General features: G+C 53.3%; 1 protein-coding gene across 1 annotated transcript in view; it reads left to right on the top strand.

The window, feature by feature from the left end:
- Window positions 1-15,207, top strand: part of TNN (tenascin N) — a gene marked incomplete at both ends in the record, with an annotated part of 40,744 nt that extends 25,537 nt beyond the window's left edge. Inside the window, 8 exons of the mRNA XM_080647396.1 lie at window positions 257-520; window positions 3,404-3,534; window positions 4,462-4,594; window positions 5,071-5,222; window positions 9,553-9,649; window positions 10,179-10,346; window positions 12,761-12,924; window positions 15,067-15,207. Coding sequence (XP_080503522.1) covers window positions 257-520; window positions 3,404-3,534; window positions 4,462-4,594; window positions 5,071-5,222; window positions 9,553-9,649; window positions 10,179-10,346; window positions 12,761-12,924; window positions 15,067-15,207 — 1,250 coding nt within the window. The remainder of the gene's footprint in view (window positions 1-256; window positions 521-3,403; window positions 3,535-4,461; window positions 4,595-5,070; window positions 5,223-9,552; window positions 9,650-10,178; window positions 10,347-12,760; window positions 12,925-15,066) is intronic.
- Between the last annotated feature and the right edge of the window lie 4,556 nt (window positions 15,208-19,763).

Genomic DNA, 19,763 nt, shown 5'->3' with positions numbered 1-19,763 from the left:
TGTTATTCCTGTGGGAACCAGAAGAAAAGTTCCATATTGGTAAACTCGATTAAGATCTAGTTCCTCCCAGTTTTAATATCCAGGGGTTTGTTTCTCTGAAAATGGAAGTCAGAGCCTTCTCACTTCTGTCAATGGAATTGTTTTGTGTGAAAGTTGAATGGAGAGTTCCTGGTGCTGAGGTGCTGGGGTGCTGGGGTGCTGGGCTGCTGGGATGTTCTCCCCTGGCTCTAAAAGTCAGCCTTTTCTTTTTAAAAAGAAATTGACAGCCCCCAAAACCTGGTGACCGACCGGGTGACAGAGACCACGGCCACCATCTCCTGGGAGCCGGTGCAGGCCGTCATCGACAGGTACATGGTGCGCTACACCTCCGCCGATGGAGACACCAGGGAGGTCCTGGTGGGGAAGGAGCAGAGCAGCACCGTCCTGACGGGCCTGAGGCCGGGCGTGGAGTACACAGTCCACGTGTGGGCCGAGAAGGGGCGCCGGGAGAGCCAGAAGGCCGACACCAAGGCCCTGACAGGTACTGCGAGGGACCCAGGCAGGGAACCCTTCACACGTGTCAGGTGTGGGGAGGGGAGCAGGGAAGACCATGTGTCACCTGAGGACATTCTTCAGAGGGGTTCCCTTTTTACCTTTTTAAGGTCATATGTTGACATGATGGTTCAGGTGAATATGAAAGAGTATAGCGGGAGGGGTGTCAAAATAAGACTGCGTGACTGTCCAAGATGGCTGAGCAAAGGCCGCCTCCCTGACCGCCCTGCCCCGCCAGCTCCCATGCTCCCACGTGCCCCCTTACAGCCCTGGCGGGGCCTCAGCTCCAGCTCAGAGCACGGGGAGGCCAGGCGTCTGCTGTTTTCCTCTTCCAGATGGGGCCGTGGTGGAGCGTCTTCCCTCACTGTCCCTTCCAGTCGGTGATCAGGGGGCCTGATGCCTGTATTTTATGTGCGATGGGCCTCTGGTCTCACTGAGCCTCATGGCGATCAGGCTTTGGGGGCCCCGCGAAGAGCGCTGTGCCCACCCCGAGGTCCACGGGCCTCCTTAGTCTGGGCAAGGCCTGGCTGTCTCCTCTGTGGCCTCATACACACCCGTGGCCACTGGAGTTAGAGGGGACTTGAATTTCTTTATTAGTAGTTACAATTAACAGGAGTTTTTAACCAAAAAAATGACACATGCTTATATAAAACTAACTGAATTTCTGTAGAAAAACTATTGTCCACATCCCAAGCTCCCTAATAAGAGTGCAACTCTCGCCCTAGCTGGTTTGGCACAGTGGATAGAGCGTCGGCCTGCGGACTGAAAGGTCCCAGGTTCATTTCCGGTCAAGGGCACATGTCCGGGTTGTGGGCTTGACCCCCAGTTGGGGGCTTGTAGGAGGCAGCTGATCAATGATTCTCTCTCATCATTGATGTTTCTATCTCTCTCTCTCTCCCTCTTCCTTCCTCTCTGAAATCAATAAAAATATATTTAAAAACAAAACAAAACACAAATGGATTTAAAAAAGAAGAGTGCTGCTCTCTAGCCCTGGCTGGTGTGGCTCAGCTGCTTGGAGCGTTGTCCTGTACACTAGTACACCAAAAGGTCATGGGTTCGATTCCTGGCTAGAGCACATACCCAGGTTGCAGGTTTGATCCCCAGTTCGATCCTGAGTCAGGACACATATAGGAGACAACCAATCGATGTTTATCTCTCACATCCATGTTTCTCTCTCTCCCTCTCTAAAATAAATAAAAACATATCCTCAGGTGAGGATTAAAAATAAAAATAAAAAGTGCTCCTAGAGGCAACCAGTACCTTCCTCTTTCCTCCCTCCTTCCTTCCTCCCTCCCCCGTTTCCTTCTCCCCTCCCTCCCTCTCTGTCTCCCTCACTCCCTTGTTCCTTCCTTCCTCTCTTCCTTTACCTTCTCTTTGCTTCCCTCTTTGTCCATTTTTAAAGGCAGCAATATTACCATGTTTCTGCTTCATGGACATATGACTAGGATAGACACCTCAAGTCCATAACCTGGATGGTGGGCAGTCACAGAGGTGGCAGAGCCAGTCTAAGATATTTAAATCGCTAGGTTTTTCCTGGCCAGTGTGGCTCAGCTGTGGGCTCAATCCCCAGTGTGGGGCTTGCAGGAGGCCGCCAATCAATGACTGTCTGTCATCATTGGTGTTTCTATCTTTCCTTCTCCCTTCCTCTCTGAAATAATTATATATATATACATATTTAAAATAAATAAATAAATCGCTCAGGTTTTGCTTTGACTTCAAAGCGGGAAATTCAGTTTTTCCGTGGGATGAGGACACTAAAATCCATACCAGATGTTACGCTTTAGAAAGTCAAACCAAGCTGACATTGCAGAAATTCTACATTTGTCAAAACATCCTAAAACAGCAGCTGCCTGATTTCTATGAAAATACTGCAATTCCATTCTTAGCCAAAATGCTACTGGGTATAAAATAGTCTGGGACATCTTTTTTGGGAACTTCAAAATTAAAATCACCTTCTTTAATGACTTTTCAAAACGGAAATTTCCATTCATATCTCATTTGGTTGGAAAAAAATAGTCTTCTGACCAATTACTGCGCTTTTGTTTTTCTGGTCCACCATGCACACATCCCGTGTTCCCACTGGCGTGTGTGTGAGAGAGGGCGTGGGGACTAGAGGGAGAGCTCTGCTTTTTCTCTTTTCTCTTGTTTCCTCCTTTTCTTCCTTCCCTCCTCTCTCTCTCTCTCTCTCTCTCTCTCTCTCTCTCTCTCTCTCTCTCCTTTGCACAAACACCCCTTCCATCCCTGCTTCTTTTTGTGCAGAGCAGGCATCTTAGGCCGCACACTTAGGTGTGTAAGAAAAGGAGCTTTATATTTCTCTGTCAACTTGATGTCCATCATAAGCCCTATGCTGCTTGTTGGACACGGATCTCAGTGAATTTAGGGTCACGCTCCTTCCCCAGGGCTGATGTAAAGCCTTGTGTGGTTTCCAGATATCCAGCTGGGGAGCCCACGCTGGGGGGCACCCTGAACTCCCGTCATCCTTCCCGGCAGCTGTTTGCCGAGACGCCCTGGTTTCCATGTGCAGGGCCCTTTCGGATCTGCACTCGCCCATCGTTTCCACGCCACCGTGGGGCCTGCCAGCTCTGAATCTAGCCGCTGGTCTAGATTGCTCCCACCCACCACCCTCTGTGGCTCTGCTGGGAAGTGGGCCCCTGGGTCACTCCATGGGGGAGGAACTCACCCAGCACCAGTTCCTTAATCCTTGTCCTTCCTGTGCCTTTGGGAACAAAGGTCGTGAGGGCCGGTGGTAAGGAAGAACAGCCTGCGTGAAGGCAGGAAAAGACATGGCAGGGTATGTGGGCAGAAAATGGGATACTTCAAAAATTACTTCCGTTCCGTTAGTGATAATAATTGCCTGACTTTTGATACACAGACATCGACCCTCCCAGAAACCTTCGTCCGTCTGCTGTGACCCAGTCTCGGGGGGTACTGACCTGGGCACGCCCCTCGGCTCAGATCGATGGCTACGTTCTGACCTACCAGTTCCCAGATGGCACCACTAAGGTACTGCATACTCCTGCCTCTTCTCATGGTGCCCATGCCCAGCCCCATAAGAAGCAACTAACTGGGGTCAGCTTGATTGCTGGTCCCACGACAACCTGCTGATAAACGAGGTGGTCCTTATTGACCACCTGCTGTGTGCAAGCGACAGTGCGAGACACAGTCCCTGTGAACATTGGGTCTCATTTTGTAGGATTAACCTGTGCCTGCTCCCAGCTGACCATTGCATGTTTGCTGACCACACAAGGGGCCCATGTTATTTGTTTATCTTCCCCAATATGTGTTAGCTCCATGAGGACGGACTTTTTGTCTGTTTTGTTGAGCGCCTACCACATATGTAGCTGCTCAATAAAGATTTATTGAATGAATTATTAACCCTTATTTCAAAGATGATACTTCCCACACGGAATCTGAAGTCCAGTAAATGTGGAAAATTGTTGTCCTCTCTCCTTGATGAGGAAGAAAGAGGGAGGAGGGAAAAAGGAAAGACACATTGATTTAATCATTGCTTCAATGACTCCTTAGGACAGCCCTGCTAGAGGCAGAAATACAGGTTCTAAAGGAGGCCTATTGAGAAACCAACCACCTCCCTGCCTCGCAGATATGGGGATGGTTTCACCTCTCCTCCTCACTTCTCAGCCTGGCGTTGAGTGCCCCAGTGTGGATCAGAGGGCAGAGGTCTCGGGAGACTGGCGGGTCTCCTTCTCCCCCCATTGCTGCTGCCTCATGCTGGCTCCCAGCTCCAGCACCAGCAGGAGGCCATTCAGGAGAAGCGGCAGGGAGGCACTGGGGTCCTGGGCTGCCACTGAGCCCTCAGAGACAAGCACTGCTGCCCGAGAGCTGCTGGCATCGGCCCCGGGGAATGTGATGGCGCCCAGGCTGCTGGGGGCGATACACTGAATGTCGCTTCCTGTCTCCTTTGTGTGGTAGGAGGTGCAGCTGGGACGCGGGGACCAGAGGTTTGAGTTGCAAGGCCTTGAGCAGGGCGTCACCTACCCTGTCTCCTTGGTGGCATTCAAGGGTGATCGCTGGAGCAGGAGTGTGTCCACCGCCCTTTCCACAGGTACGTGGCCTCCTGCACTCTGAACAAGACCGTCGGAGAGGCCGAGCCTGGGAGAGGCCAGGAGAGTGTCCCAGGAGAGGTGTCCGCGGGAGGGGTGTCCACGGGAGGGGTATCCGCGGGAGGGAGGTCCACAGCAGCGGTGGCCACAGAGTTGTGGGTTCTCTAGGATGGGAATGGGCAGGGTACAGGTTCAGGAGAAGCCCCTACCCTGGCGGAGAGATGAAAGAGAGGAGCGAAATGGAGTGTTACTTTGGGTGCAGTTGGGTTGGGGAGGAAGAGATGTGAACTTGACCTTGTTTCTAGTACATCTGGAGGGTTGGATGAGAGCAGAGTGAGTGAAAAGTGAAATGTGAGTGAAGAGTTGGAAGGAGCAAAGTAGTAGGAGGTTATGAATCATTCCCAAGCAAAATGAATCAACTTAAATAGGGACTGGCCCGCTGCCCTTCTAATGCTGCTGCCCTCTGCTCGGCTCCTAGTTGGTGCCCGTTTCCCACACCCTTCGGACTGCAGTCAAGTCCAGCAGAACAGCAACGTCGCCAGCGGCCTGTACACCATCTATCTGCACGGGGACGCCAGCCAGCCCCTGCAGGTGTACTGCGACATGGACACGGACGGCGGCGGCTGGATCGTGAGTCACGCAAAACATGACCCTCACAAAGTATGACCTTCACACAACTATGAGTCTCACATACGTATGACCCTCATGCAAAACGTGGCCCATGCCCTAGCTGGTTTGCTAAGTGGTTAGAGCAGCTGTGGGCAAACTACGGCCCGCGGGCCGGATCCGGCTGTTCTATCCGGTTCTCTTGCTCTCCCCTCCACTCCTTTACTTTGAATTTATGTTAGTTCACACAAACACTCCATCCATGCTTTTGTTCTGGCCCTCCGGTCCAGTTTAAGAACCCATTGTGGCCCTCGAGTCAAAAAGTTTGCCCACCCCTGGGTTAGAGTGTCAGCCTGTGGACTGAAGGGTCCCAGGTTTGATTCCGGTCAAGGGCACCTGCCCAGGTTGCGGGCTCGATCCCCAGTAGGGGGCGTGCAAGAGGCAGCCGATCAATGATTCTCTCATCATTAATGTTTCTATCTCCCTATCCCTCTCCCTTCCTCTCTGAAATCAATAAAAATATATTTATAAAAAACAAAAAACATGACCCTCACACAAGTATGACCCTTACACAAAATCTTTAGAGTAACTGAGATTATTATTCTGATTTTACAGGTAAGTAAAGTGAGGCCCACAAGGGGATGTGCCTTGGCTAAGTCACACAAGTTAGTGACAAAGTGGGAACCAGATTTCAGGACTCCAGCCTCCTCCTCGATCTTTGGTCTTCCTGGGGGTCATGTCAGGTCACCTGAAACACATGACCTCTTTGGGGCTCTGCCCTCTGAACTGGAGCCCGTTGTCCGGGTTCCTCATCCTGGCTCCTCAGTACAGAAGCAAGGCCGTTGGACTTTGATTTGAGAGGATAAGGCCTGAGAGAAGGACACGTGGCAAGGTTCTGATCCCGCCCTGAGTGAGGCTTTATTCTCTTGGGCCATTGTCTGCTGAAACATGGCCCCATCTCTGATGGCGGCAGCCTGATCCAGGGATCTGAGGTGCTGCCTTGGAGGGTTGTGGTCTGATCCTCTCATCTCCCCAGCCCCTGCTCCCTGCCCCTGAGCAGAGAGAGGCTCTCACTGCCCCAGACCAGCACGCGCTTGCCCACTGTGTACCCGCCACTCAGGGAAGCAGAAAGCTGAGCCCATCCCACTCAAACGCATTCATTCATGCGCCCGCTCAGGGGCCCGGGAAACCAAAGACACTTGAGCAGCCATGAATAAAATAATACCATCTGATAAGCAGCAACGGAGAAAACTTATTATCCGCACAGCTGCCTCCGATGGCTGAAAGGCAGTAATTGGATTGGAAGGGCAAATTCCCGGTTGATCTTTACAAATATGGGAACAGAAGGTATCATAGGAGGTCTTCCACCTGACCAGACCCACAGGCTGCACTGCTGCTTTTCATCAGCACCACTGAGCTCTGAGCATCCTGCCCTGGAAGCTGGAGGCCAGTTCCCTGCCCTGGAGCCCATAATTGACCTTGGCAGGATGTTTGTACTGCCTAGGAGGCCTTTTTTGAAAGCCAGGGAAGGAGACGTTTGTCTCAGGCAGCCTTCAGAGAGAGACCTGCCAGTGTGTCTGCCTGGGAATACCCATGAATTTTCCACAAATATTTGAGTGCCTACTATGTGTCAGGCACTATTGTACGGACTCAAGAACCACAAGAGAACCAAACAGATGCAGGAGCTTGCCTCCTACATCCTGCTCAGGCAGAGGACCCAGAGAAAATGGCTCTGCAGTCTCACTAACCCCAGGCCCACCCTGCCCAGGTTGTGTGTTCTGGCTGACTCCTAAGGTGACACGTGGCCTGAGAGTCTATAGAGTCCTCCTCAAAGCCAGCACACCTGGATGACACGTAGAGACCTGGAAACTTCTCCATCAAACCTCTCACTGGTGGTTTCCATAGTTTTGGGTTCAAGAGTCTGTTTGTCATGGAAAGATGACCTCAACACATAGCTCTTTTAAGTTGAGCTCTCAAGCCCTTCTAGTGAGGTTCTTCACCGGCCCCGGCAGCTGAGCCCAATCTGATGCATGGGCAGAGGGACTTGCCCCCGGGGAACGGAGGCCGAGTGCGGGAGCCTGTGGTAAAGACCCCAGGGAACAATTACATGTCTCTGATATTTCCATCTTGCAAGTTTTTTAAAAAATATATATTTTATTGATTTTTCACAGAGAGGAAGGGAGAGGAAGAGAGTTAGAAACATTGATGAGAGAGAAACATCGATCAGCTGCCTCCTGCACATGCGCCCCCCCCCCACCCCCGCTGGGGACGTGCCTGCAACCAAGGTACATGCCTTTGACCGGAATCGAACCTGGGACCCTTGTGTCCACAGGCCGACGCTCTATCCACTGAGCCAAAAGTTAGGGCTCATCTTGCAAGTTTTAAGGGCCACATTTTCCACAGGCATTTTAGTGAAATTTTATTTCTTTTTCTCCAGTTTAGTCGTTCAGGACATCAAGTAAGTCCTAGTGTACTTGGACAGCTGGAGCATACAACCAGACAGAAAAGATTCCCCCCGCCCCCTCTGAGACATTTTTGCTAAGGGGCCCTTGTTTTGCCAGAATAGTTCATTAAACTAGTTTACTTCCTAGAATGGGAATAGACGTGATTCTCAGTGAGTCAGTTAAGGCATCCTGATCAAGACGTCCACATGATCCCCGTGGGTTAGTTCATTGGGAATCAGATGTAATAAAATGCAAACCAACACTTACTGAGATATAGTAACTTATATCCTTATATGCCAGGCTCCGGCCTCAATACTTTATGATTTATTTTTTAAATATATTTTTATTGATTTCAGAGAGGATGGGAGAGAGAGATAGAAACGTCAATGATGAGAGAGAATCATTCATCACCCTACACTGGGGATCAAACCCGCAACCTGGGCATGTTACCCTGACCAGAATCAAACTGTGACCTTCTGGTTCATAGATCGATGCTCAACAACTGACCCATGCCAGCCAGACAATATTGTATAATTTATTATGATTCATGACTTTGCTGAAGCCTCGTTTAAGAGCATGACAAATGGGCCATGCTTAGAGAGTGAGGCTTGTCAAGGTTAACTAACTTGCTCAAGGACACAGCTGGCAAGCAGAGCACTGGGTCTCGTCTAAATAGTGATGCGAGAGCATTGGAACCACTGCCCGGAGTCTCCCTGGCCAAGCTGGAGAATTTTCTAACAAGGAAAAGAAATTAGCAGGAAAGCTCCCATCACACTTGGGCACCGTGTTCATTGATTGTCGGAGGAACCAAATACCTTTGTAATGCATCTGTCCTGGGGGCGGGATCGGATTTGAGCCTGACCTTGTTACCTGGCGTGTATTTTGATGTGATGTTTGTGGAACTAACATCGGTGCCACATCACCTTAGGGTTCCACTGTCTGTGACACAGGGATAGTCCCGGGAAAGGGTCTGGAACAGACTTTGTGCTAGGAAACTGACAATGAGCCTCTGAATGTTAAGGAATGCTTTTTGGAGAATAGACTCAGTAGAGCAGGTATCCTCAAACTTTCCAATGGAAGGGTGAGGGGATCAGTGTTTTATCCTGGCATCAGCCCCCAGACACTTAGCTGTGTGAACTTTCACATCGGTAACGTGGCATCTTATATACTTGCCCAGGAGCCAGCGCTTAGCACATGCTCAGTAAATGATTGCTATATCAGTGAATCAATGAAGGGAGCAATGAGGGAATGAGGGGATGGGGCATCTCTGAAGAAGGGGCAAGAGAACAGCAGAGCTAACTGGTGTTATTGTTTGCCCGTCCTGCCCACGCAGGGATTAGGGATTCAGGCCGATTCCAACTTGTGGCTCTGCCCTGTCCCATGTGGCCTACCCTGAGGCAGAGGGCCTGTGGCAATGGAAGGGCGAGCATGGAGAACCCTACCCCCTCCTGTGCTCCCACTGAAGGTCCTTTGGCTCCAGCTATGTGTGAGGGAGTGCAGGAGAGGCCGACAGGAAGTCTCTGTGTGCCTGGGGAGAGGAAGTGTGGTGGGTGTGGTGGGCCCGCACCATCTCAGACACGCTCACCTTCCCATCTAACTTAGGTCTCTCTGTAGGACTCTGCGCTCACACCCAGCTGAGCCTATGGCCTCTTCATCCAGCAGGAGACCTCAGAAGTGGCTCACACTTACCGTGTCCCCATGGGCCCGGGGTACCTGCACAAAGCCCGTCTTCTCTCCATGTAGCCTCCCCAGAACCACAAGAACCGCTCCGACTTCCTCTCTCTCTAGCACCACATCTGCCCACTTTGCCTTCTGTCTGTCCTCAGGGCAGCCCCCGACCCCAGCTCCTGTCCCTCTCTCTCAGTCACGGCTGCTGAGTGCGTCAGAGGGAACGCCATCTCTCTTTCCAGGTCTTCCAGCGGCGGAACACTGGGCAGCTGGACTTCTTCAAGCGCTGGCGGACCTATGTGGAGGGCTTCGGGGACCCCAACAAGGAGTTCTGGTTCGGTACGGGCTCTGAGAATCAGGAAGGCTGGGTGGTGCCGGGGATATTCCTCTTGAGAACCAAAGGAGTAGAAAATACCCATCGGTGAGGATTCTGTTAGGAGGCCACCCTGGCCCCAGAAATGCTGCACGTTCTGCCAGCTACTAGGGGCCCTGCTCTTTTTCTCTTCCTCCTGCTCTGTGCTCGAGCAGATGTTCATGGAGAGCGAGGGAGACGAAGAATTAAAAAGTCACAGTCTGGATGCTCGGTGCCTGGGAGGGTAGGAGACCGCCCAGTGAGTGGTTGGTCTCCGCCAGCTGTGAGATAAGAGGACAATAAATAGAAACCATTGGAGCCTCAGGGATGAAGCCCATGGCACCTGCACTCTTCTCTCCTGGAGGACACAGCCTCCACACTCAATAGCATGACTGCACCAAAGAAATAATAGCAGGAGAAAATGCGCCCCCTAAAGAGAAAGCGGGGGGAGGCCCCCATTAACAGAGGAGGTGAAGGCTAAGGTGACGTTCGGTGATTGGAATTCCTTGTTTCTAGGACTCGACAAGCTGCACAACCTCACCACTGGCACCCCCACCCGGTACGAGGTGCGAGTGGACTTGCAGACCGCCAACGAGTCGGCCTACGCCGTGTACGACTTCTTCCAGGTGGCCTCCAGCAAGGAGCGGTACAGGCTCACGGTCGGGAAGTACAGAGGCACGGCAGGTGCGCGCAGTGTTCCCGACCGACCGCGAGGCCGCTTGCGCTGGTCCAAGCCTCGGGCTGCCGTGTGCCATGGATCAGGGGATGGAAGACTGTCCTGAGAAGGTGCACGGTTCTCATGGACACATGAGGCCTGCTCCCAGCAGGGGGTCGGGGTACACAAGGTTCTTAAAGCAATCCTTGGCCATTGTAAGATCAGAACATTATACGTGGATCCCCCCAGTGCACCCCCAGCCAGTAAAAACCCTCCTCTTGTACCCCCAGTTCAGGATGCTGCCCCCTCGCTGAGGAATCACACTCTGAGCCGCCACCCCCTGGTGCTGCCCACCTCCCACTCGGCTTCAGCGGGGCTGCCTCCGTGCACAGCCTGGGTGTGTTATTACTTAAAGGCAGAAAGGTCAAAGTGCGGAGCCAGCGCTAGGCATGTAGGTCGCAGTGACGTCATGCAGCTGTGTCAACACAGGGAGATGGGGCTCACCCTCCTTGGGTTGCGCTCTGGTGTTTATTTGTGAAGGAAAATAGCAAAATTAATCCTGGGATGGTGCCATTGGACTATTTTATTTAAGAGGGAGGCGTGGTTATTGTTTTCATGTTACAGTTAAGCCTATATTTCTAGTTTTTAAAATCCTAACAAGTAGGTCTGCTGTTTGCTTCTGCATGTTTTGACTTGGGGGTAACTAGGTAGGAATGTGTGACCAGCCAGATCGACTGACTGCATAAGACATGGTTTCTCCCCTGAGACTCACATGGAAATAGATCAGTGAGAACAGAAGGTAACTTTGGCAAAGAGTCTAATAAGTGGTCAGGAGATGAGAGAGCTCCAGGAGCGTGGAGAAGGTGGTACGTGGGGGCTAAGGCAAGGCAGGGGCTTCTGTAGGCTGGTGGGCTGGAGTCGGGTCTGAAAGGGAAGAACTTAGCTGGGAGGGAGGAAGGGGTTCCCCAGGCCCGGGTCTGAGAAAGGACTGAGCCGAGGCAAGGAAATTGGGGTGTACTCTTAAAACCGCAGGCCTTCTCAACATGGTCTGCTCAGCGACCCCTAATGGCAGAAGACGGAACACTGTGATCTGAAGTGGCCAACCGCTGGTGCAAAATTTCTTTCAGGTTTTAGGACTCAGTGCTTAAAAAGTCACATGAGTTTTGGCTTTGCTCTTATTTCCCAGTGCTTAGCATGGATCGTGGTAGGTGAGCTTCAATGGAGATATTGCCAGCAGGGCCTTTCTGTATAACCCTAAGGATGTTTTATGTTGTAAAGAACAGTTCCTGGGACCCAGATAGCTTCCATTCGGGTGGGTGGAGGCAGGAGTCTGGTGACACGGTGACATGGAGGAGACAAGCTGGAGGGGTGGGCCCTGGATAAGCCGTGGACTCTAACATCTGTGAGTTTGCTTCCTCGTGGGACCAGGAGGTGCCCAGCCCACCCCAAAGGCTTGTTTGTGAAGGTGATTGGTAAACTCAGAGACCAGATATAAATATGTTTATTATCATGAAAATAGCACTTAATTAAGCTTGGGATCGATATGGGCCCTTACTGCCTTTTGTGAGCTGAATTAAAAAGTAAACTCATAAAAGGACCACACATGTGATGGGAAATAGGAGAAAGGCGAGTGAAGTAATGACAGATTTCCAGACACGATGACATGGGGCACAAACCTATGTGCTGTGCAGAGAGCTCCGGAAGTTCAGGTGTGTGGTAGGAGGTGTGAGGGCAGGTGCGGGAGGAGACTTCCTCAGGACCGCTGAGCTGGGCTTCAGGATCAGTTAGGATTGACCAACGGAGAGCCAGGAGAAAGCGGTGAGAGAGGCACGAGGCTGGACCTGTGCACGCCACAGGTGGAAGCTGCCTGTGGGGACAGTGGGCTGAGGCTGTGCATCGGGAACAGCCCAGTCACAGGTCTGCAAAGCCAGGGGAGAAGTTCACGTCTGTGTGGCAGGAAGTAGGTCCTGAGGCCTGAGAGGACGGGCGCTTAAGCCTCAGGAGGGCTAGGAAGGCTGCGGTGTGGACCAGGCCCGGAGGGGAGAGAGGTGGCCCTGGTGGGGAGGGCGCCTGAGTGACCTGCAGGAGGAAGGGCGCGATGAGGGTACAGGGCATTGTCAGACGTGGCTCAGGGGCTTCCAGGCTGGGCGGCTGGGCGGATGGCCGAGCAGAGACCAGGAGGACGGGAGGGGTGGTCAGGTGCTATGGGAGAGTCATGAGTTTGGGGATTTGGCTATTCACGGGACTGTGACGCCTCTAAAGAGCGTGCTGTGAAGGCTGTTGGCGGACGAGGCCTGGAGTTTGGGTGGCAGACCCGGAAAGAGAACCTGTGACATAATGGACCGGGTCCTTGGCGTTTTCATGCTGGATTTGTTCCTGCTAAGCCCTCAACCCCTCCGTGGTGAAACGTGGCCTCTCACCTCTCACGTCTTCTCTCCTGCAGGGGATGCTCTTACTTACCACAATGGGTGGAAGTTTACAACTTTTGACAGAGACAACGACATCGCCCTCAGCAACTGTGCCCTGACGCACCATGGCGGCTGGTGGTACAAGAACTGCCACCTGGCCAACCCCAATGGCCGATACGGGGAGACCAAGCACAGTGAGGTAGGGGACTGGCTCTGCCCACATTCAGTTCCCCAATGACACCCTCAGGCAGGCTTGTCTGCCTTCTCCTTCTGAGGCTCCCAGGCAGGGCAGCAGTTGGTTTGCAGGCTCCATGGCCTTGGGTCAGGGCCCTCCTGCCCACCTGCTCACCTCTCCCTATGGCCTTGGGTCAGGGCCCTCCTGCCCACCTGCTCACCCCTCCCTATGACCTTGGGGTCGGGGCCCTCCTGCCCACCTGCTCACCCCTCCCTATGACCTTGGGGTCGGGGCCCTCCTGCCCACCTGCTCACCCCTCCCTATGGCCTTGGGGTCGGGGCCCTCCTGCCCACCTGCTCACCCCTCCCTATGGCCTTGGGGTCAGGGCCCTCCTGCCCACCTGCTCACCCCTCCCTATGGCCTTGGGGTCAGGGCCCTCCTGCCCACCTGCTCACCCCTCCCCAGTGTCCCACACTTCCTGCAGGTGGGTGAGAGCCCAGGCTGCCCACTCAGAATATTCACACATGATGTGGGTCCCACTCCATCTCAGTCGACCAGTTCACACGTGGACATGGTCTTACCCAGCTTGGTCTGCTATCACCAAACACTACAGACTGTGGGGCTTGAACAGACATGTATTCCTCACTCTTCTGGAGCCTGGGAGTCCAAGATCAAGGTGCGGGCAGGCTCCGGTCCTGGTGAGAGCCCCCTGTCCTTGTTGTCACGGTGCAAAGCGCTCTGCTTCTCTTCCTCTTCCTACAAGGGCACGAGTCCCCCCTGGGGGAACCCACCCTCATGGCCTCATCTAACCCTACCTACCCCCAACACCATCACATTGGGAGGTAGGGCTTCAGCTAGTTGTTCTCCCAGGTAAACCAGAGCTATTTTTCTCAAGTCCTTTGGTCACCAGGGAAACAAAGTCCTTTCTGCCCGAGCTCAGACCCATCCCTGGGCCCATTTCATCCAGAACCAGCCAGTCTGCCCAGAGCTCTGTGCTGAGCGCCTCTCCATTTCAGTGCGCAGAGGCGCATCCTCGCGGCCACTGTCCCCGCCTGGCTCTGAAACTTTCCCGTCAGCAGTGTCTCGAGCTTCCGTGACCGGTGAACATCGCCTTGACTCCTCACCCACCGCCTCCTGCCTGCTTCCTCACAGCTTCTTGATCCTTGCACCTTTGTTCCTTCTCAGCATTAATCCGTGCCCTCGGTGCACTCTCAGAGTGCCCATCCTGGCTTTCTACCTCCATACCAGTCCCATCCTGGCCTCCAGGAAGCCCCGCCCCTACACGCCCCTCGCCAATGGCGCTGTGAAGACTAGCACACCTGAAGCCTGGGGACATGATTGCTTTGGCCCTGGTCCAGCAGCAGCGGGCTGGTCCGGGGGATTTTTCACAGGGAAGAAGAAAGGTGCCCCTGGAAGCCAAGGCGGGTGGGCCCAGCACCAAGGTGGCAGGCAGTGGCCCGACCCAGGGACGCCTGTGATCAGAAACCAGCTGTTTGTAACGAGCAGCCAGCGGGCCCCAACCAGGCCCGTGTCTGCTAATAAAGGACATTCATCTGGTTAATGTGCTGCTCACAGTCGGCAGGGCGTTTATTTCCTGTTTATTATTTACCTCACAAATTAAAATACACAGAATTGGTCACTTGGGCTCTTTATTGGCCAGGTTGCGAGGTTATTAAGTGAATTAAATATTGTGCTCTCCAGTCAGAAGACATAAAATGAAATTTAGTTTTCAGCAGGCTGTTTGTTACCCCAGAGCTAATATCTAAACAGCCTAAATTGAAAATGATTCCACACAATTGGCCAATTAATATGTTTATTTTTGCCTTTAATTTTTTGGAAAGGAAAAGAGTGAGGCAAAGACAATGTGATCATTGCTGGCCAGGCTGACCCTGTTATCAGAGCCCCTGCGCCTCCTGGGCTCACCCCACCCCCACACACCTCCACCACAAGGGGGCTCCCAGCCTGTGTAACCCCAGCTGCCCAGCAGAGGGCGCATGTTCCTAGATCAACCCTCACTTCCCTGAGGGTAACTTCCCATCACCACTGGGCTCTCTGACCCCTGAGCAGTGAGGGTGTGGTTTCCCAGGCAAGGACCCGGACACGCCCCCCCCCCCCCCCGCCCCGCCCCGCCACATTCCCCTTCTTGATGTTGGCTTCTTGATGTAGGGGGTGAACTGGGAGCCGTGGAAAGGACACGAATTCTCCATTCCTTATGTGGAGCTGAAGATCCGCCCTCAGGGCTACAGCGGGGAGCACGTCCTGGGCAGGAAGAAGAGGACACTAGGAGAAAATTCTAGAACGTTCTGATGACCCATCTGAGCAATCATCGCATGAGGCAAGGCCGGCCGGGGTTGGGGCTGTGTAAGCTTGGGGTGGGGTGGGTGCTGGTGATTGGTTAGTGGAAGCTGGAGGGAAGTCAGCCCCTGGTTCCTGAGCTGGCTGGTCACCAGCAGACACAGCCTCTCACCAAGCCCAGGCCACCTGCATTCTTTTCCATCCACACTGGGGCTGAAGGCCAGCTCAGTTGTGGTTGCCCAGTGCATATGGGAGAGAACTACAAGGTCTTCCTTTCAGTCTTTCTTCAGTAACAAATATATAGGATTAGGGCAGAAAAAAAAAAAAAAAAAAAAAACCCAGAATCCAGCACTTTACCGACTGGAAAACTCTGGAAGTCGGTGTGTGACTATGAAGCTCTGCTAATACAAACCTTCTCTCTAGAAAGAAGCACCAAGGAGGTGTCCCTGACCCCGGGCTGAGGTCGCCTGATGCTGTGACCTCCTGTGACACTGGATTTTGAGGAAAAGGGTGTACACCTTCCCCTTCCCCAAACTTGCTGGTGTGGTGAGGAAGAATGACAGGAGCCCCAGGGACGAGATGGAGTCGCTTGGAGCTGAGGCCTGACTAGCCCAGCTCGTGGGAACCGCGCGTCCTCTTCCCAGCCCTTTGCATAATCACGTTCGTAGGCCTGCATATGTTCTGAATAAAGTCTCACTCGTTTCAACTTTATGTCATTTGCCTCCTGATAACTGGTTGCTCCCAAAGTCTCTTTCCTGCGACTCCTGCTCAAGGCCCAGCCTCCCTCCCTTCCCCACCCACCCCCTGGGAAAATGTGAAGGCTGTGCCCAGCGGTGTGGCTCAGTCCCGGGGTTTTCAGAAAGTGCTCAGCGTCCGAGGCTTGTTGTCGGAACAGACACGCGGTCAGACCCTTTCAGCTTATTTCCCTGTCTCTTTGGAAGGTTTTTCTGTAGGGAAATCAGTGACCGTTGAAGTAAGTCAAATTCCTCTTCAAGAAGAAAATACTAATAAACCACCTGATTTAAAAGATCTGCCTTGTGTTCTTTTCCCCACGTAAGTGCACTTGAATTCTAGGTTTAACCCAAGTGTGAAAGGCACAGTCTGTGCACTTTAATGGGATAGGGTTGGCTGTGGTCTCTTACTCGCATGATGGCAGACAAATGTCCCCTAAAAGCTGCAGTCTCCCTCCAGGACAAGGGTGTCCTTTATTTCCTTTATTGCCTCAGCTTCTCCTGGGTTTAACCTCTACTTTTGGATCTTTTTTTTTTTTAAATTAGCCTTTAAAATTGTACTCCCCCGCCCCCATACACACACACTGAGCAATGCCATAGTCACTGCTAGATCTCACGGTGGGTGGTCTGAGTGACAGACAGTTCCAGAGCTGGGGCTGATCATGGAAAATGCCCACGTTGTTCTTTGATTCAAGAAGTGTCTGCCTGCTTCTTACCGGGGGGACAGAGGAGGTGAGCAAACTAGACCTGGTCCTTGCACTGATGGAGTGCATACTATCATTCATTCATTCATTTGTTTGTTCAACACGTTCTGAGTAAGCCCCAGTGTGTGCCAGCCCTCCTCCAGGCACTGCTGACCTTCATGTGACCAGCTCTGGCAGCTCCCACTCTGGTGGCCGGGATGGGCCTCAGGAGTGGGCTTCTGGGTAAACCTCTTCAGAGGGTCACACTCTTCCCTTAGGGTCAGGTCACAGCCACTGGGGACGAGCCAAAGGAAACCACAGCTTCATAGGAAGGACAGGCTGCCAGCCAGGCCCCAGCAGAAGCAGCACACACATTTGATAGAGTCTCCAAGCCATTGCCTAGTTCACGTAGGACATTACAAAGCAGGGACACACAGGCCCTGCCCACAGCTCGGTGGGGACAGGCCTGGGACACACCATGACAGTGGCAGTGAGGTGGGGAGAGCAAGTCGACAGGGATATGGGCTGGATGCTGTGGGGGCGGGTGTAGGGAAAGCGTCTCGGGAGTGATGGGAGAGGGTCTGCAGGGATGCACCTGAGTTTGCTGGGAGACAGGAGAGGCCTGGGAGGAGGCAGGGCACCCGGGTAAGGGAAGTCTGGTGACAAAGACGAGAAGGTGGAGTGTGGTGAGTCTGAGGGAGGAAGTGGCCTCTGGGTGAGGGGGCGGGGCCAAGCGGGAGAGATGGGTAGGACTCCGGTCTGCGCCACGTGGAAGCGTGGTTCTGGCTCCCGCTCTCCATCAGAATCAGCTGGAGCTGCTGTTCCCAGGTCCGGCTGGGCCCTGGGCGCCTGCGCATTTAACGCGCTGGGAGGCAGGGAGGGAGGTTTCGGAGAAAGGGCAGAGGTTCACCGACAGGTAGGGGCTGCGCACCAGGCCTGTGCCAGGAGGCGTGGGAAGGGGGAGCTCAGCCCACAGAGCTCTTCAGGAGGAAGGGTGAGAGGATGTGGGGGCCACGGTGGCGAAGGCAGGGAGGTCCTCCCCGGCAGTTCAGAGCTGGTTGTGGACATTAGCGTCCGGAGTCTGGAACGGAGGCCCGGAGTTTGTTTGCCGGACAAGAGCTCTGCTTTTCCACGGGGAGCTCTCAGGGATTCGAGGATCATTAAAGCCAGAAACTGCTGGAGGGGCGGGGAGAAGACAAGAATGAGGGGAGGCCGTGAAGGAAAAGGGCCAGGTGTTGTGTGCGAAGAGAGGCCACCGACAGGGAGAAACGCAAATGGACGTACAGCGTGGCAGAAGGAAAAACAAGTGTAAATAATGAAAAGCTCCCGGCGGAACTTAATCGTTTGCTTAAGTCCTGAGTGAAAAAATGTCCAGGTCGTTCCCCTGAGCCGTCCCAGGGCGCTGGAGAGGAGCCGGAGTCAAAGGAGCGAGGGCCAATAGGACCAGGGCCTGCGCCCAGCAGGAGGCGCGCGTGGCCGGCCCGGCCAGCAGGTGGCAGTGTCGCCCCGCTCCAGCGCCTCTTCCTCTCTGTAAAGGTGAGTTCTGGGGAGTCCCCACTTTTCTTCCTTCCTGCATAGCATGGTCTTGAGAGTGGTCTGTGGGTCCAGCCTGTGCTTGGTGGTTGTGGAGGCAGCGTGGCTGCTGGACTGATGGTACCGGGAAATAAATACCTTGCAGAGATTGCCTGGTGAGCCTGGACTCCATCCCGGACCTGGTCTACGGGGGCTGGTGGTGAGACGGGGGCCGGGGGCTCTCAGCTTGATGAAAGGCAAGGGGGGCACCCCCTACAGGGGTTTCAGGCAGTTCCTAATATGCAAACAACTCCACTTCCCAAGGTCCTTCCGGCTGCCGGCACTTTCTATGGGGGAGTGAGAAGGCTGTGTCGATTCCAGGGTTACGTGGGGAAGTCAGGTTCCCCGGCCAGCCCACAGAAGCCTGTTTATCCTATGTTACAGCAAATCGCGGGGCACTGAGAAGGAAAGGACTAGAAAACAAAGGTTTTGGAGTGTTGTGATTTAAATAAGAGAAGGTAACGGAACGGAATGAAAATGCTTCTTGGTGTGGGTAGGTGAAGACAATTAGCTTTAACTAGAGAGCGCTAATGAGAAAGACGCAGCTTGATGTGGGGCCTCGAAAGGAGACATCTGGGGACGCTAGAGCCCGTTGTTGCACCCAGGTGCCCCTGCAGGTGAACACGAAGGAGCCCAAACCAGCACAGGGCTGACCGTGATGCCGTGCATGGCAGGGCCCTGGGGGAGGCGTTCGAGGCTCTGTTCGGTCCAGGTCTGGGGAGCTCCTCTGGGCCTCGTTTCTTCATTTGTAAAATGGCACCACCCCTGGTTTACACCCTGCATCGGTTGCTGCAGGGATCAAACGGGATCCCGAGATGCTCTGTGTGTTATACAATAGGCGGGAGAGGGGCAGGAGAGAGCCCGGATCTTCTGTCTCCATAACTTCATTCAAACGTTTGGGTTTTCCTCGATGGCGGTGTCTCTCTAGCCAGCCCCGAGGTCTCCGGGCCAGGAATAGCCACCAAGGGGATTATTGTGGTTCACTGATGGGAGGCAGAGAAAGAGCAGCGTGAGAAACAGAATCTGTGCATTCCGGGACGGGTTTCCTTGGGGAATGCAGGAATTGAGCTGTAAGCAATGGAAGACAGGAACAGATAAGGCATGGGAGATGCCTGCCAGGGCAGCATTTCTCAAACAGTGTTCCTTGGAACCCTTGCTCTCCCAGGTGTGCTGAAAGAGGTTTCATAGTCCAATCTGCTTGGGAGGACTGAGTGCAGCAGAGGCACCTGTTTCTATTATGGCACCTGTTACACCCGAATGTGGGCCACGTGCTGCCGGTCTCAAGCAGCGGGACAGCCGCAGTATGCAGCGTTCTGCAGACATATCTGACCATAGCACTGGTGTGTTTTCTGAGTATCCAGATAATCAAATGTAATTCAGAGGCACTAGCATTTACCCAGAGCGGTGATTTTCAACTGGTGTGCTGCAGTAATTTTAAAAACATGCAATACCTGACTAGTCAGGAGCACTGACCTTTTCCCCGTAGATTGGCAAATAAAAAATGACAACAGCCAACCAACAGTGGTGGTCTGGTGTGCCCGGCACATGGTAAAAAAAGTCAAAAATGCTCATGGAATAAACA

The sequence above is a fragment of the Plecotus auritus genome (genome assembly GCF_963455305.1).
Source record: "Plecotus auritus genome assembly, chromosome: 12".
Taxonomy (NCBI): Eukaryota; Metazoa; Chordata; class Mammalia; order Chiroptera; family Vespertilionidae; genus Plecotus; species Plecotus auritus.
The sequence above is the reverse complement of the archived record's forward strand: the minus strand, read 5'-3'. Positions and strand labels throughout refer to the sequence as shown.